This window comes from Lepisosteus oculatus, chromosome 1 (genome assembly GCF_040954835.1).
Source record: "Lepisosteus oculatus isolate fLepOcu1 chromosome 1, fLepOcu1.hap2, whole genome shotgun sequence".
Lineage (NCBI taxonomy): Eukaryota > Metazoa > Chordata > Actinopteri > Semionotiformes > Lepisosteidae > Lepisosteus > Lepisosteus oculatus.
The window spans coordinates 54,921,687-54,940,806 of NC_090696.1; the positions used below are offsets into that span (position 1 = coordinate 54,921,687).

The window sequence follows — 19,120 nt, forward strand, 5'->3', positions numbered from 1 at the left end:
CACAGAAACATTTAAATTAGAATGAAAGATGGTGGGGAAGGAGGCATAAAAAATTCAAAAGGTAGTGGACTTGGATAAGACTAAGGGAGGACCAAAGTGGACATAAAAACACATTTTGACTTAAATGCTTAAGACAAATAGCATAATACTGTAATTTACAATAACAGATCAAAATAAATAGTCCAGAGAAAAATTGAAAGGGATATTGCAATGGAGGCTAAAACAAATAATGAAAAGCTCTTCCCTTAGTACAACAGTAAAATGTCTGTCAAGCGTGAGGTAAAATATACCAAGGACAAAAATGGGAAACATTAAGACAATGAAAGGGAGAAGTCTGATGTACTAAACTAGTACATCCTCAGGACATGAAAGGACAGTTATGTACTAAATATAATTTGCATGGAATAGGCAGAAGTGTTTTGGGTACTCGATACACTCAAGAATAATAAATCCCCAAGGGCTGATGGTACCTCATGAATTGTACTATAGGAACCAAAAGATGTATTCAGAATCCACCTGTAAAAGATGGTCTTACCTTACCAACACGTCAGGGTTTTTTAAACAAGCAGACAAAATAATGGATACACACTTGGCATGTAATATAAAGTATATGGATTTTCAAAAGACTTTTGATTAAGTTCCTCATAAATGATCAATTCTCAAATTGCAAGCAGTACCTTAATGTACACATGACCCTTCCAACTATTTGGATTGAGAACTGGTTATTAAATATAACAGAGTGTATCAGTAAGGGGTGAATACTCAAACTAGGGTGATATACTGTAATCAGAGGAATTCCAAAGGGATCTTTACTAGTGCCTAACCATCCATTTCTAACCTCTTTTATCCAGTGTAGGGTTTTGGGGGAGCTGGAGCCTATTCCAGCTAGGAACAGGCGAAAAGCTGGATACACCATGGATGGGACACCAGTTCACCACAGGGCACATACTGGTAGAAACACACGCACACTCAGACCACGGCCAATTTTTCTATAAGCCAATTAACCTACAAGTATGTTTTTGGACTGTGGGAGAAAACAGCACATAGAGGAAACCCACACAAACACAGGAAAACATACAAAGTACACCTAGATTAGTGCCGCAGGTCTGGAATTGGACCCAGGGCCCCAGCACTGCGAAGCAGCAATACTAACTGCTGTGCCACAATGTCATCCCTTTACTAGCTCCACTGTTCATAATTTATATCAGAGATCTAGATTCAGGTATAATTCGTATATTAGTTAAGATGGCAAGATCTTTCAAGATTGCAACTCATACCAAATTAGTAGAATTAGCTAACACTCATGAAGCAGCAAATTATATTCAAAAAGATCAAATTCAAGACTGTTATAACACCCGGAGCATGATATTAAATGGAAACAGTTACAGGGTTTTGCATGCAGATAGTGAAAACCAACTTTAAATGCAAAATATGAAACACTGAGCTAAAAGAGACTATTATAGGAGGTTAGCCCCGCAGATCTCTTCAGATTAAATGGTGAACCAAGAACCAGAGGGTACAAGTAAAAAACCTGTGGGAAACAGCACTCATTTATATAACCAAATGATTGTGGGAGTATGGAACAAGTTACGCAACCATGTTGTTGAGGCCGATACCCTTCTTCTAGCTTCTTTGAAGAAACAGCTGAAACATCAACTTCCAAACTAGCTAGATAGCCCAAATAGACTCCTCTCATTCATAACCATTTTTATGTTCTTATACTAATTAGAATTTCATATTAAACAGTGTTTTTGAGTTTATGTTTTTCCTTCGTCTCAGAAATGGACTGGTGCCAGAAGATGCTATTCCCTATATGAGTTTCATATGGGCAATATAATACTGACCAGCTTTTTGTCGCTATGGAACTAGAACAGAATCTGTCAAAACAGGACTTTTCCCACTGGATTGTTGAGGTTTTCCACTGCTTTTGTTTGTTGTTACACCCCACAGTGGTTGGTACTGCACTCTACTAGAGAGATAGCCACATATTCGGCCATATATCAAAATAAGTCTGCTATGACGCGATGGGTAGATGAAAGATCTGCTTCTGCTGGACTGGCTGATAAATCCAAGTGCTTGATCCCAGTGAAGACATGAGGAGTTATAAGAGCTGGTGGAGATAACCGAACAGAATAGGAACTGCGAAGGCTGGCATAGATTTCCAGGCAGGATTGTGCTACAAGGACTGATGGAGACTGCCTAGGATAGGATAGGTGCTAGGATAGGCGCTAGTAGTAGGCTGGGCAAACGATTTTTAAATTTTTAAAAAAATAAATAAATAATGAGATATAATGATGTGTTCCTGCTTAACTTAGACATTGCACGACTTTAAAACATATAAAAACAGGTTTCGAGAGTTAAAAACCACTTTTTATGCGCGAAAAATGGGTGATTTTTCTTCCTCGTGATCAGCTCAGAATCTTTGTGTACGCTGTAAGGTTTTTACTTCTTAATTAAACGTTTAAAATACATGAATTTCATATAGACAACACACGTTTCGAAGAGAAAAAATCCCATTCTTTTCTCTTCCTGGTGTGTGAATCTGATCAGCAGGTCTTTTTTTCCCAATCAGAGGCTCTGAAAATAGCGTACCGCCCACTGCGCTCCGTCAGAGAGGGGCGCGGCACCGAGAGAGGGAGGAGGCGCAGAGCGCAGCAGCACAGAACGAACGTTCTACTGCCTGGAGCGCTTATGGCAGCGATCGCGTCTGCATTTATAACTTAGTTTTTAAAATTAATCAAGCAATATGAACCATCTCTTTTTACTTTTAAGTCACTTAATTATCATTAAGCACAGCTTTCTCACCACCTAGACTACGTTTTGATACCATCCTTAGACAAAGCAGAAACTTCTTGTTCTGTCTAATGACATTACAAGTGGAAAGATTACAGATTTTAATCGTCTTTAATTTTGTTACGTTATACATTTTAGAAACGTTTCATCCATACAAACACCACAAAACTATTCTCGATTGTATTTCTGAATGGTATGTTACACTTAGTTCACTGTTTTAAATACATCTAATTAAGAAAGTTAGGTGTTAGCATAAACTATTAGCAATCAATATTAAATTTAGCACTGCAATAATTTGTTGCACTTTCCCCCGCATCTTGTAAAAATATATTTTCATTGTTCAAATATACATTAAATCTGACTATCATATAATAAGTTAAATACAAACTAAAGAAAAAATAGGGTTAAATATAATTCAAAATATTTTGCTAACAATGTTAACTGTTTATAAATAATAAATTGTATTAACTAAAGAGTAGGATGGCACAGTTGTTAGTATGCTTTTTGTTTTGTTTCTTTTTCATAAATACAACAGTAGTACCTGATGTCTCAGTGGCTTTCAAAATTAAATTTTGCATGCAAACCTGTGAACTAGAAAGATAACTAAGATATCCATCCATTTATAATGGTGGCAAAGTGGTTAGCATTGCTATCTTGGAGCACTGGGGTCCCAGGTCCCATCCTGTGTGTGTGGGGTTTGCATGTTCTCTCTGGGTTACATGGTTTTTCTCCATATGTGTGATATGACTCCCTCTCGCACTCCAAAACATACTGGTAAGTTAATTGGTTTATGGGAAAACTGGCCCTGGTGTGTGTGTTTGTGTCTGTCTGTCCTGTGATGGACTGTCGCTATGTCCAGGGTGTATTCTGCCTTGTGTCCGTTGCTTACTGGGATAGGCTCCAAATCCTCTGTACTGGATAAAGAGATTAGAAATGGATGGAAGTAAAGGCATTGTGTGGATTGAACTATACACAGTGTTAGAAACCCACTATGAAATGGCAGCATCTCACTGAGAATAAAATATTTTATAGTGCTGGCTTAAGTAAACAGCCTTTCCACCTCTCTTGCACATCAGTATCCATACCTAGTTATTTAAACAAATTGCCTCTAATTATAAACATCTTAATATGCTGGCTCTGTGGATCCGCATCAGCGATGTTTGCCCATTCCTTCAATTCATGTGCATCCAACACAGAGTTCAATGCTAGCAACTACACAAAATCTAAAATACAATCCTCATTTCAGTATCTATGTAAACATACAGTCTGTTAACTTCATCATCTTCATCAAAAGTATGCCTAACCCCATTAGGAAGTGTTCTTGTTATCAGTGTATTCCTCAGCTATCCCAAAATTATCTTCTTACCAACATCTCTAGTTTTTTATCCTGCAATAACTCAGCCAACACTTAAATCTCGAAAAGCTGCTTGTGTTCATTTCTTTAAATCACAAATATCATGTGTAAATACTGTCCATATAATTCTCTGCATTGTGGAATAATAGTTTATTTTAAAGGGAACTAGAGAAACTAAGAACTAGAGAAATCAAGAAAGGCTTTTTTTTCTAGAATTAATAAATGCACATCCTGTTCACTTGGGAAGTTAAATCCACACTGAGCAATCTTTAATATGTTCAGAATATGACAGCGAGAATCCTATCAGGGATGCATTACACCTGTTTTCAAGTCCTTGCATTGGTTACCTATCAGGTTTCGAGTCAACTTCAAAATCCTCATCCTCATTCAGTACCTACAGTATATGGCTTATTATCTGTCTACTCCCCCCCTTTGTCCGTCTGACTCTGGTCTTCTAGCTGTCCTCAAGAACATCTACATTCTGTGGGTGACAGGGTCTTCTCTAGCTGCACCCCAGAGCTCTCAATTTGTATTCCCAGTGATATCAGTCACGTACCCTGAGTGCATTTAAATCTAACCTCAGAACCTTTCTTTTCAGAAGACTTAGTGTCTGTATCTGCTTCATTTTCTAATTTTGGTAGCACCTCTAACTGCTTGTCTTTCTTATATGTATTTTCTTTGTAATCTGTGGTCCTTTTATCTGTTTTTATATCTACTGTATTGCTTTGAGATGCCACTTTTAAAGGTGATATATAAAATAACGTTTTTTATTATTGTTATAGAGAAACATGATCAGTTTTCCCTGGTCCAGATAAAAAGATCTAAAGCATACTAGTTTGTCACTCTTCTCATTCCCTTTGCTAAATAACTTTTCATACTAATCTGATCAATCTAACTGCCTGTTTTCTGTGCTTTCTCTATCCTGCTAGATTTGCAATTATTTTGAACATTTTCTTCTTGAAATAACTCATTTCTAAATACCTTTTTTCACTGTTAACATCTTGCAGCAAAGCTGCGACAAAATATACACTTAGCACAGTTCATCCTGCTACCAACATTGAATAACAAAATCTTAAGATTTCTATATTTATGTCTTTATTTAGTGGTTTCATTAGTGACAAAGGCTAAACTTTCTTGGAAAAATGTATTTTATGTGTTGCAGAAAAAACTGACTTGCTTTAACAAAGTATGTTTACAAATCCTTTCACCTGGCAATCTACCTGAATGCCCAACTATCTGAGAAGCCCTCCATGAAACCATGGTTGCTATTAATTCATTTAGGGCTTATTGACAGAATTGCTGTTTTTTATGCATGCTAATTTTCTGATTCCTCACTCTGTTTCATGTTTATAGATAAGACTTTATTGATCGTGAAGGGAAATTGATGTACATGATGAACATGTTTGCATGTTCTTTTGTAACATACACCTTTTTGTGATTTTTTTTGTATATCTAAGCAAGTGTTCCTGCATCCCTCTTCTGCACTTTAGTCATGGCTTTTTTTCTGTTTGCTTATTTCAAAGCAACACCTGCTCCATTTCTAAAACTTTTTACTCATGTGCATTTTTGTATTTTTTACACCTCTAGCACTTTAACATCCTGATATTTCATTTGCCTTAATTTGTAGAATGAACTTGAGTTTTAGCCTAAAGAAGTTTTCATTATCTTTTGTTTCTTGTCCTACAACTGTTATTATTGATCACCGAATTATTGTTCTTGACATGACTTCATTCAACCTTTCCTGAACGTCTATGACAGGCAGAGAGAGTGCTGTTTCTGGTGTGATCTTTTCCAGCTGACATTTCACTGTTTTAAACGAACAAGAAATTAGATTGCTCATAGATCACTTATCCTATATAAATACAGCGTAATTGCCCTCCGAAAATCCTCTTTTTCTTGTTCGTTTTAGAGACCTTGATCGAAACTGATTTTAGATGTCAGAAAGGATTTCTTTTCTCTGTATTTCCTACATTGCTTTGTCGAGATTTTAACTTTATATCTAACTTTATATCTAGGCTCAGATTTCAACTATAAATCGTACAGTAGTTAATAGCAGTAAATACTGATGTTTTGCGCCCTCTTACCACAAAAATATATATGTTTTGTAGCTGGGATGAACTTTATTTCGTACGCGTAGCTACTGCGATTCGGACACGGACGGTTAAACATGGCGGCAAATCAGACACCCAGAGGGGGGGGGGGGGGGCGTCTTCTCGCCTCCATAACTAAAATGCCAAATAGGAGTGGCTTAAGCGACATACACAGTCGTGTAACTGACAGTTTGAGGTAGCCTATCGTGTAAATTTCGCTTTGTTGCTGATAGGTTAAGCTTTCGAAACTCTGCCCCAAAGTCATGTGACTGATTTTTCACCCTGTTTCGTTGGTTAAACGCAATGATCACAAGCACCACCATGGTAACTGGGATGTGTAGTTTTTAATTCCGTTTGAATTATAACTGTACGTACTGTCTTCGTATTTGGCCAGGGCTTTAAAGAGAGGGCGCGCCAAAAATTTTCGGTGCCGTCGTCTCCGCTTTAAAGGTACCCCCGTCGCGGAAGAATTCGATCTCGGGACGTTTGCCCAGCGTACTAGTAGACTGACTGATCTGATGGGTGGAGCTTACAGGGCAGAACAAAGCAGGGAAGCTGTGTTGCCAAGCAAGTTTGGTAGACAAGAGGTACATCACAATGCTATTAGTCTGTGTTAAGCAGGGCATAATGGCAATGGATGATACACAGGGTGCTGGCTGGTAACATGGTTCGAGAACCGAACAGATACCGAGGCTGAGTTCGAACAGGTTATCCTTCTCTGAATCAGGTTTGTTGTGCTGTGAGCTCTTCCTTTATCTGAAGGAGGCTCAATGGAAGAGCACTGGACCATAGGCAGATCAGGGTTTAAATACCCTGGACTCAATGGAATTAAATAATTATGTTACGTGGGGGAAGGTGATTGGGACAAGCAGCTCGAGCAAGTCATCACGGCCCCAGAAGGTGTTTGATTCCTCATGCAAATGTGGCCATTTTCTGTGGAGACCAAGGGTTACAAGCTCTGGCTCATTTGGGCATAACAACCTCCTGATGTATTCCAAGGTTACCAGAAAATATTATATATAATGAAAGAAAAAACACTATACTGGGTCTTTAAACAAAACACAACCATGAACTTTACAATACATACACATAAATGTCCTGTCATTCCAGTCCCTACCTCATTCTGTGAACTTAACAGTATGTCAATGTATCCGGAACACCCAACACATCTCAAATTAAACTGTATTTGTCCTGAAATCCAAAAAAGCAGCAAAATGTTGCATTAATGTTTTAATTGTCTTACCTGATTGAGTGTGAGCCACATCAGATGTATTCCGTAGCCCAACGAATGCAAACTGATATAATCTCCAATATCTTTGATCTGCAACTTCCACAGACCTTCTTTGCCATCTGTATAGTATTTCATTTTTAGGATAGCCATCTACGAGAAACAAAAATTCTCGAATTTGCAGTATTATACTAAGTGCAATTTATCCAAATTTCTACACAAGAATGTATGACTTTGAGTCACTTACACACAAAAGAAAAAAAAAGAAAGATGATATTACACTAAAATGAGTAGTTTAACGATGACATTCCCCAGGCATCTTTGTCTTAACACTTAGAAAAATACCACAAATATAAAATATATGCACATTATTCAAATGTGGAACAAATAGAGCATTAACTATTAAAATACATACTTAATTATTTTTTATTTTCTAGATTTCTAGATACAGTTTTCAAGCTTAAATTAACAACTATTTAAGATAGTCATTTCAAATTAAGACTGGATTCCAGAACTGTACGTATACTTTTTGTGCTTGAAAATCATTTTGATTTTTCTGAACAAGCGTAATAGTGTGTCAATGGATTACATAAGAATTAGCACCTACAGCTTGAAAACTCCAGTGGACAGGAATGCTCATCCATTGGAAAGTTATGTAGTTTAAGGTAGCATTCCGCATTAATTGTCAACCTAATAAAAACAGAAATGTTAAAAGTTTAGTCTTAAACATGTAATAGTATACCTATTAATCAAGAGATTAAAATATCAGAGTGACTTCATGCTGATTTGATTAGAGCTCTAAAACTGGCCTTTATTGGCCATTGCTTGTTTCTGGTGCAGAACAACTGCATTATGAGACTAATGAATACAAGGTTTAGCTGTTAATAACATACATTTTTTATTTTAGAAGAGGTACCCACCCAGGAAGTTAAAAATAGAAATTGCACATACCTAGCAGGTAATCAAGGTGTACATGATAAATCTAAGGATTAGATTATAAAGTATAAGTTTCAAAACTTTGTAAGTCATAATTGTAAGTAGATATGCATACATGTTATACATGCAAATTGTGAAATAATTTTATCAATTTCAAATATAGTAAAAAAGTTATTTTTATGTTGTGTATTCAGCTATAAATGTAAGAAACAGACAAAAAATACAAGTAGGCTTTAGTAGTTAAAACAACCAGAATGAATACAATGTTAATACAAGTAACGTATCTGTGCTAACAGGTAGAAACCATCTTAATATAAAGAATTCAGTAATACCATAAGATTAAGATTGAACTTCATGAAAAGGGCTGATCTCAATAACAGTGTTGTCACTTTTGTCTCCATCAGAAGTACTGGCTGGCTCACATGCTGGAGGAAAGCAAAAAGTTCAAGGATCCTCAACTGGCTAAACAATTAAAATTCATGGTCTTCATCTTAAACTTCAGTAAATAGGAAAAGACAGATCTCCTGGACAGCACTACTTATCATTTTCTGTGATCAAACCCTTCTTCCTAATGTTTGCAGAGAGCATTCCCTATTGCTTTAGGAGATTTTACAGAACAGATTCAAAAATCAGCTTATAAATACAGATTCAAATTTACAACTTTGGAATCAAAAATAGAAGTTCAGTTCTTATCTACCTAGAGATGACTATCTATGCATTCCTTTTTTTTCCAAGAACTTTGCTTACTATTTGTAAAATGAGCAGTCAACGCCATCAGTTAAACAAAGTATCAAACAGCAAATGCTCTAAGCAAAATTATATGTTCCATCACACCTTATCATGATGACACACATGATATCAGTAAAATGGTCAGCATTGATACACTATATTCAAGTATGCATTTCAACAAGAAGTAGTGCTAATGCAAGTAGTTAACATAGCATAGTTTTTGTGTTTCTCATTAAATATTCACAATGTGCAGAATCCTTACACAATATTGTATCCAAAACCTATACTTACAAATTTGCAGGTTTGATTATTGTGTTATAGAACATATACATTATATAGAAACAACCATCAACAATCATGTTAAAGAAAATATAAGGCAACACTTGTGCTGGATGTTCCTGCAAAAATTATTTAGGTAAATTAGCAAGAGGAGAAAGGTAAACATTATATTCTGATAGCATGTTTTATATGCTTCATACACTTTTTATAAATACAAACATTTTTACACTATTGAAAAAAGCAAATATTTTCTTACAGACAACATTGCCTATATTCATGAAGCTTGTTCCACAAATTCTGTGACACCATCACTTTTTTTCTTATAGGCTATAAACATCTATAAAATCACAGATGTTAACATTATACATTTTTTAATTTATAAATTAAACCATATGCATAGAAACTTAAGTGAATAGCAAAGTTATGTTAAACATACAAATAAAGGACAGTGTTTAAAGTTAAAAATGTACAAAACTAATTAGTTAACATATATAGTTGTCTACATTACAGTGGACTTTTTGTAAAAAGGATCACAACACCCAGAACACAAATGTACACATTAACGATGAAAGGCAAATTAACACCAACACCAAAACACAAGATAAACCTACCTTAATGTATACATGACCCTTCCATTATTCCACAGCCTCAGAAGGCGGTTTGGTGTTGTGATCCAATGGGCATCAGATTTCCTTGAGTTTCTGAAAAAGGTGTCTGGAATCCAGATCTTGCCCACCATATTGCTATTAAGCATGAGTAGCTTCATAGAGCTATTGAACTTCAGTCTGCTATCATACCAGGTCTGAGCAAAGAATATATCAATGGTATACTCCTAAAATAAGATCAAAACATGTACATTAACTTTTGAATCGGGTGTTTGAATCACAGTTTATTTTTCAAAACAAGGTTTGTACTGTATATATTCTAGACGTGTAAAATAATCAGTTGTGACCAAGAGGTACATTTATTATTATAATGAAAACCTGCTTTTCTGAAATCAGCAAGAGGTTTAGTGACAGCAATGTTAACCTATATATGAAATACAAGAACATCTAATATCCTGATGGCTTAGTTTAATTTTACTACTTGTCTGTCTACACTCTCAATCCTGCACAGGTCTTGCACATCAAGTTCCATGCAGCACATTATAAAAGATGTTAACAGTCAAAGACTATTTCATTTTTTTATGTCTGCTCCAGCTCAGTGTGACGCGCTAACATTACCATGGTAACTGGTCACTCTTCCATTGTGCTGTCAACGCCTGTTTCAACGAACACATAATCAGACAGACAGCCTGATCACCTGTGCACCTATTTCCACAATTTTCACAGCATCTTCTTCAAAGATGCTTAAACAATGAACTACCAGTTACCACAATCTTGTTACTGATATTAACAAAAGACAATTAAAATGCACTTACCATATTGATGGGGTCTACTGGTCCTATGCTGTTTACATACACGGCAGTCTCAATTACTGTTGGCCTCACTGTAAAATATTTCCAGTTTGCTAAGAATAGTTTTGACAAGGTATTTTAATACTACTTTCCCCAACTGTAATTAGGGAAAAGTTATTTAAAATAACAAAAATGTAATCTCTAATGATAAAAATAATCTAGAAATTAAATAGCACATTAAATGTGTTACATTGTACACATAAAAGTTTTCATTCATATGATTATCTGATTCAAAATTCTATGAGCTCTGCTATCAAAAAGACTATACTTACAAAAAATGCTCTTGTCAAAGATTGGAGAAAAAAACATAAACTTTCCTATGTTTTACTGTATATGTGTACTGCAGTTTAAATCTAAAAACACTATACATGTAAATAAATAGACTTGCCTCCAATATCTGGTCTAAGTTTGTTGTCATATCCCTGTAGCAACTTATTCAGGATCAAGGTGACATCACTTTCGTAGACCTTTGGTGATAAAACCCATGTCTTATTTATAGGTACATCTTCATAATCTTCTTCTTCCATTTTGTTTGGTCCAAATGCAGCACTTCAGATATTAAAAAAAAAAGATTTATTTTGTGAAAAACATTGACTTTCTAATTTGCAAAAAATTTTCTTAATTGTTAAGATCTTGGTAGTAAATTTCCACCATGTCACTGACCAGTATTTGTACAATTTGCATTACTTAATAATGTATTGTATAAACCATAATGTAGTTTCTTTAATCTTCAATTTAATTTAATATTTTATTCATTGGCTACTGAAGACCTGAAATAAAGTTTTCACAGGTTAAGCCCAATATTTAGAAATTCGAGTTTTATGACAAAAAATGTACATATGTTTAACTCAAATTGGCCACTTCCTGTATATAATCTTACCAACCAAAGGAACAAATGACAATGAAAAGTACTACTTCACACCTGAAGAAAGCACCACAACCAAAATTTTGTCTTTTTCTTTTCCTTTCAGCATGGAATAAACCTTTACCTGTTCCAATAAAAAGTCCTTCCAATAATCTGAGAAATATTCTGCCTAAGGTTTAACTAGATACATAATATATATTTATTACTCTGGCTTTTTTATGTTGTTGTGATTTAAGTCTCTCTACCAATTTAATTAAAGACTGAAAGTTTCTCAAACATCTTACTGAATTTTCAAGATAAGCCAAATAAAATATTAACTGATAACCGAAACATTATCTTTTTAATATATTTTGCACACTACCATGTGAAGATGAACAATGAGTTTATCGCGAAATATGAAGCTTATCTGAAAGGATATCAAAGAGACAGCAAATCATCAAATAAAGTAACTGTTTCCAAAATGTCTTTTTGAAACAGAAATCTTGCGCTGACTGAGGTGCAGTGCCACGTGATGCTGGCCGCGCCGGTCCCCTTGGAGCAGGCTCTGGCTCTGGCTCTGGCTGAGCAGGCTGATTCGAGGAAACCGGTGGGCACCAATGGAGGGGCGCACAGGGAATCAGATGGGGAGGAGGACACGGCCAGCTCGGCGACGCCCGGGGAGCGACAATGGCGGGTCATCTACTACCGCTGTTGGGAGAGGGGGCACATCGCCCGGGAGTCCTGGGCACTGGAGCCCCGGGGACTCCGGAGGCCGTCGGGAAACGGGAGCGGGACGGCCTAAAGGGGGGAAGGCCGCCCTTGAGTGACGCTACCCCTGCTCCGGAAAGCCAGAAGGAGCGCTTCACCCCATCTGCTGCCGTGGGAAGGGTTGGCCACAGCCGGGGCTTATTTTTTCCCTGCCTCATCGAGGGCAGACCCTGCCAGGCCCTCGTCGACACCGGCTCGACCATCACCCTGCTGCGGCATGGTGTCCTGCCGGACCCCCAGGATGGGAAACCACCAGCCTGCACCTGAGGATGGTGACGGGGCAGTACCCAGAGGTCCTCGGCAAGCAGGTGGGTGGTTGCCTTGACTTGGGCTGGTGAGAGTTGGTGGGGCATGGGAAACGAATCGGTCTCGCGGCGGGCGGGGCGGAAGGTGTCCGGGGCGTTCAGGCATACCGGAGCGGGAAGCGGAGGCGGAAGCCGCAGGCATCCCCTGGGCCTGTCGGAGGCGTGGGTGTCGGGGCGAGCGTGCCAGAGCTGACTCCCAGGACGCCGGGCTGGGCGGTTGACGGGGTGGCCGCTGGGGGGAATGCGGGGACCAAGCGCAACGGTGAGATAAGCTCACCCCTCACACCAAGTTCGTGAAAGCACTCTGCACACCGTGGGAGGCTTTGGAGGTGAGGGACGGGGTGCTGTGCTGGGGGTGGCAGGTGCCCTCCAAGGGCGAGGTCAGGTCGCAGTTTGTGGTGTCGCGGTCGCTCCGCGGGGCAGTTATCCAAGCAGTGCACGGCCAGCCGGAGGCCGCCAAGCAGTGACCTTGCCGCTGGAGGGCAGAATAGAATAGAGTAGAATAGAATTTATTATTAGCACAATTTATTAAAGTGCTAAATTTAATATTATTGATTACTAATAGTTTATGCTAACACCTAACTTTCTTAACGTGAGAAGTAATACTGTAAGTAAGTACTCTAAGTACTTACTGTACTGTACTTAAGTACTACTATAAGTAAAAAAAAAGGGGCTTTGGAGGGGGGGGGTGTATTTAGCTGGAAGACTCGCCCCCTTTTACTTTGAAAATACCTGTGAAACTGGTTTAATTCGTCACAGCCAGCACTCCCTCAGAGAGTGATGAAAACCGCGCAGTGCCAGGCGAATGCACATTAATGTTGGGCTTTTGGGCTCAGGTGGATTTGGGCCCTACAGTTCAACCTGCGGTACCGCAGTGTTCTGTACATACAGTATGAACGTGTTATTTTGAAATATAAAAAATGTCAATATACTGTAGTTTCCATAATATTTGCAATTTTAGTTTTTCAAAGACATGTTTTTGTTAAAAGAAAACTCATAACAATTGCTGGATTTGAACACCCGACGTCAATTATACTGTATATCGGTCGCTTAAGCGGTCACGCCACTGAGGCAAGTCATGTGACACACACTGAAACAGCAAAACAGATACAGAGTAATATGGTCAGAAGATCAACCACATGTAAGACTTTGATGCTTAAAATGTTTAGGGAGAAATGGAATATTGGTGTGTATTTTTTCTTTAAAATACCAATACCAGCAACATACAGTTTTCATAATATGTTTATGTTCCTAAATTAATATCGTTTATGACCTTTATGACCTTTATTATGCTCCTCTGCCTTTTATGCTTAGCTACTAAAATTTCCCTTTAGTGGTAAAGTTCCATATAAATATTCAATACTAAGCGGATTACAATGTGCACGGTAAAGAGATTAAATGATTAAATCTTTTCACTAATGACCAATACACCACAATATCTTCCGTGTTGCATTAACATTGGAATGTTTGTTTTTACAAGTGTAAAAAGAAGCGATACACAACGTGTCTCCTCTATAACTCTTCAGTTCACAGAGGAATTCTGCCAGAGCCTCACAACATTGTCCAATAATACTCTTCTTGTGTCTAATTTTTAGTTAAGCAGGATTTGAGCTACAGACTATAACAAAAAACAGAATCCACCTGCGATTCGGGTGTTAAAAAAACGTGTTTACAAAGAAACACTATATAGATACATAGATTTAGATATTTAGATCCTTAAATTAATATCATTATTAATTTCTTTAGATACGTGATCTAATTATTATATTCTCGATTATAAAACAGATAATTTCGGTCCTGGAATCTGACTGGCTGACACCCTTCTGAAGCGGTGCCATAATCTCTGATATAAATTTGACTTTTTACTGTGCGATAAATTTTAAAGACTACTTCTTAGCATAGATAAGAAAGCGTATATAAAAAAGCTTGAATTCTCTTGTATCTGATACACATATCTTTTTCTGTTGTCTTTGTTGTGCTCTTGAGGATCCTTGTGATTTTTTTAGTTCTGGTTGAATGATAAGTGTCGCAGTTGAAATCATTTTCGTTGTTAATAATTATGAAACGCTCTGTTAAAAGAAAGGGAGTTTTTATGTCTGTTATAGTAAAAGAAAATGCCTGATGAACTAGGGATTGGACAGTTTCCAAGTGTTAAAGAAATAAACAAAAAAAGTCATTTATTCCTTTATCATATTGGCTAGCTAATGTCCTGTCCTTGTTAACGAAATGCTGTGGTGTTACTTTTTGTCAATGAAAAAATAAAGTCTTTTAGTTTAAAATGACGGTTACAAAGAATGTGGACCAGCGTAATACTTTGAGTTTACGTGTATTGTATGCGCTTGTCCAAGGTCATTCATTATTAATACTATTAGTAATATCTTTGGTAAAGGCTTTGATGCATAAAATATTTCTGTATAATTAAAATGTTTATGATAAAGATAGGTTGTGTTAAGAGTTCGGTAATAGGGACCGAACGAGTGAGTGAACCCACTTGCAGGAGCGAACAAAGCCAAGTCGTTATCCGAAAATAAACTGTAATCGTAGGAACGAGCCGAGAGTCCAGGGGAAGCAAGCAATCCTAAGGGAACATGTACCGAAGCCGAAGAGTAATCCGAAGTCGTAGTCCGTAGAGCAATCCGAGAATCCAGAGGTAGCCAGTAATCCAAAACAGAGCGAAAGTACCAATCCAAGTCAAGATCCCAAAAGCCGAAGTCCAAAGGGAAAAACCGTAAGCCGAAATCCAAGACACAAACAGAGTAGAAGTAGCGCAACCAGGAAGCTCGATAGGGAAAACCAATACTGAGCATTGAGCAGTGTTTAAGTAGGATGAGACGGGGGTGTGGTGGTGAATGGGAAAACTGATAGGTGAACTGATAGATAGGGGCTACGCCTACTTCTGCCTCCTCCGTTGCCGGGAGGCAGGGTTCGTAACATTACCCCCCCCTCTACGGGCGGCTCCTGACGCCCTAAAGGGACGATCCGGGAAGTTAAGGTGGAAGTCTTGGATGAGATTGGGGTCCAGAATATCCTTCTCCGAGACCCACGAGCGCTCCTCCGGACCGTAGCCTTCCCAATCGACGAGATATTGTAGGGATCCACGAGACCATCGGGAATCTAGGATTTTATTGACTGTAAGCAGGGAGTCCATCAATTACTCGAGGCGGTGGGGTTTTTTTTTTGCGGTTTAGACAGGGTGGATCTGTGAAAGGGTTTAAGGAGAGAAACATGGAAAGTAGGGTGGATCCGAAGGGTAGGAGGCAAGGCCAGTCGGTAAGTCACAGGGGTGATCTGGGCGAGGACACGAAAAGGACCAATGTACCTGGGAGCAAGTTTGCCAGAAGGTTGCTTAAGAGGAAGGTTACGAGTAGATAACCAAACAAACTGACCGCGTCGAAGTCTGGGTGGGATACGACGGCGCCGATCAGTCACCTTCTTCTGCTGAGCTGAGGTGCGAAGAAGGGTGGCTTTGGCCTTCCCCCAGAAGGTCCTCAGTTTAGAGATGTAGTCCTGAACCAAAGGTACCTCTGTGTTGGGGTGGGAGTCAGGGATAAGAGGAGGCTGATAACCTAAAGCACACTTAAAGGGAGACATGCCGGTAGCTGTGGTATACAGAGAATTGTGCGCATACTCTGCCCATGGGAGCAAAGACACCCAATTGTCATGGGTAGAGGAGATATAAGTCCGTAAATAGGTCAGCAGTTCCTGATTCATTCGTTCAGTCTGACCGTTGGCCTGAGGGTGATAAGCTGAGGTAAGTGAGACTGAGGCGCCCAGCGACTTACAGAAGGCCCTCCAAAATCGGGAGACAAACTGGGGGCCCCTATCAGAAACAATATCCTTAGGGATGCCATGCAGTCGGAAGATATGTTGTACAAACAATTCTGCTAGTTCTCGAGCTGTCAGTAAGGATGGTAGGGGAATAAAATGGGCAGACTTGGAAAAACGGTCTACCACCACCATAATAGTTGTGTGTCCATGGCTGGGTGGAAGGTCAGTAATAAAATCTACTGAGAGGTGGGTCCAAAGACGGTCCGGGATGGGTAGGGGTTGAAGAAGGCCCGCTGCCCTCATCCGGGAAGACTTCATTTGGGAGCAGATAGAGCAGGCCTGGACATATTCCTTGACATCCTTGGCCATAGATGGCCACCAGAAGTCTCTGGAGATGAAATCCAAGGTACGGTGGAATCCAGGGTGTCCGGCGAAGCGGGAGTCGTGTCCCCATTGTAAAACTGCCGATCTGACGGAATTAGAGACAAATAACTTGTCCTGAGGGCACTGAGGAGGTACCGTCTGTCCTACCAAGGCTCGTCGAACAATTACCTCAATGTCCCACCTTACAGCTGCCAGGAACTTACCAGACGGGATGATGGGTTCTGGAATCAATTCGGCCTCAGGGGGGTCGTGGATCCGTGAAAGGGCGTCTGCCTTGACGTTCTTGGAACCTGGAGTGAAGGTGATCAAGAAATTAAATCTGGAAAAAAAAAGGGACCACCTAGCCTGGCGAGGACAAAGACGTTTGGCCGACTGCTGATACTCCAGGTTTTTAAGATCAGTGTAAATTAAAAAAGGGTGATGAGCACCCTCTAACCAGTGCCTCCATTCCTCCAATGCCAGCTTAATGGCCAAGAGCTCACGGTTACCGACATCGTAGTTCATTTGGGCAGGTGATAGCTTCTTAGAGAAGAAGGCACAGGGATGAAGAATCTGTTTTTCTCCATGACGTTGGGAGAGAACAGCACCCACACCATGGCCAGAAGCATCCACTTCGACCACAAAGGGCAAGGTTGGATCAGGGTGTTTTAGGATGGGGGCTGTAGTGAACAGGTGTTTCAGACGCTGAAATGCTTCTTCGGCTTGAGGGGTCCATTTGCCTTGTTTAGGTCCTTTACGGGTCAAAGAGGTTATGGGAGTGACCACCGAGCTGAAATTTCGAATAAACTTCCTGTAAAAGTTAGCAAAGCTGAGAAATCATTGAATGTGTTTTAGATTCTTGGGAGTGGGCCAATCAGTAATCGCCGAGACTTTACTCGAATCCATTTCCACCCCCTCCGGCGAGATGACGTACCCTAAAAAGTGAATCCTCGAAGCATGGAAGGTACACTTCTCTAGTTTGACATATAGCTTATTCTTAATGAGCCGGGAGAGTACTTCTCTGACATGGAGAACATGATCCTGGAAGGAATCAGAAAAAATTAATATGTCATCTAGATAAACCAAAACAAATCTTTGTAGGAGAGCCCGAAAGATGTCATTAATAAAAGATTGAAACACTGCTGGAGCATTAACCAAACCAAAGGGCATGACCAAATATTCATAATGTCCATGGGTTGTCATAAATGCCGTCTTCCATTCATCCCCCTCCCGAATGCGGATTAGGTTATAGGCCCCTCGTAAATCCAGTTTAGTAAAGATCTTGGCTCCATGCACCGACTCAAGTGCTGCTGGAATTAAAGGCAAAGGGTACCGATTCTTGATGGTGATCTCATTGAGGCCACGATAGTCGATGCAGGGACGGAGCCCACCATCCTTCTTTTCCACAAAAAAAAAACTGGCACATGCTGGTGAAGTGGATGGACGTATAAGCCCCGCCTTCAGAGAATCTTGTATATAGACTTTCAGGGCCTCAGACTCAGAATTGGAGAGTGGAAAAATACGACCTTTGGGAGGGATAGTACCAGGCAAAAGGTCAATGGCGCAATCGTATGGTCGATGAGGGGGGAGGGTCAAAGCCTCCTGCTCATTAAAGGCTTCCTGAAGATCAGAGTATTGAGGGGGTATGGTGGGAACCCCTGAAGGGGACGTCGCCATGAGTGCCATCTTCACTGGTAGGTGACAGCATTTTCTAACACATCTGGGTCCCCAAGCTACAATCTCTTTACGGGACCAAGAAATGTGTGGGTCATGCTGCTGTAGCCAAGGAAATCCTAGTACCAGAGGATGAGTTGGAGTCTCCAGGAGATAAAACCAGATGTCTTCGACATGGGTGGCGCCTATCTGCAGGCTTATAATTTCCGTTTGCCACCTAATAAGTCCAGGAGATACGGGGGAGCCGTCAATAGACTGGACACGAAGAGGTGTGGACAGCAGGGTCAAGGGTAATTTCCAAGCTCGAGCGACGGAGGCGTCTATAAAGTTTCCTGCCGCCCCCGAGTCTATAAAAGCAAGAAGAGGTCTCCTTTCATTATCCCAGAATAGGGTAGAACAAATAAAAAATCCTGAGGAACACTGAGGGAATTGAGTAGTCTCACTCACCTTAGGATTCCGAGAAGGTGGGCGGCGCCTCAAGGACGAGTATGCAGCAGGGCAGGCCGCTTTAAAGTGTCCAAGTTTCCCACAGT

At 39.6% G+C, this 19,120-nt stretch overlaps 1 protein-coding gene across 2 annotated transcripts in view; it reads right to left on the bottom strand.

Annotated features, from left to right (window-relative positions):
* gabrg1 (gamma-aminobutyric acid type A receptor subunit gamma1) overlaps nucleotides 1–19,120 on the bottom strand; it is a 144,871-nt gene that overhangs the window by 88,495 nt on the left and 37,256 nt on the right. For both annotated transcript variants that reach the window (XM_015345342.2, XM_015345341.2), the window contains exons 2-6: nucleotides 11,254–11,414; nucleotides 10,830–10,897; nucleotides 10,021–10,241; nucleotides 8,073–8,155; nucleotides 7,481–7,618 (exon numbers count right to left, since the gene is read on the bottom strand). In XM_015345342.2, coding sequence (XP_015200828.1) covers nucleotides 7,481–7,618; nucleotides 8,073–8,155; nucleotides 10,021–10,241; nucleotides 10,830–10,897; nucleotides 11,254–11,392 — 649 coding nt within the window. In that variant the 5' untranslated portion in view covers nucleotides 11,393–11,414. The remainder of the gene's footprint in view (nucleotides 1–7,480; nucleotides 7,619–8,072; nucleotides 8,156–10,020; nucleotides 10,242–10,829; nucleotides 10,898–11,253; nucleotides 11,415–19,120) is intronic.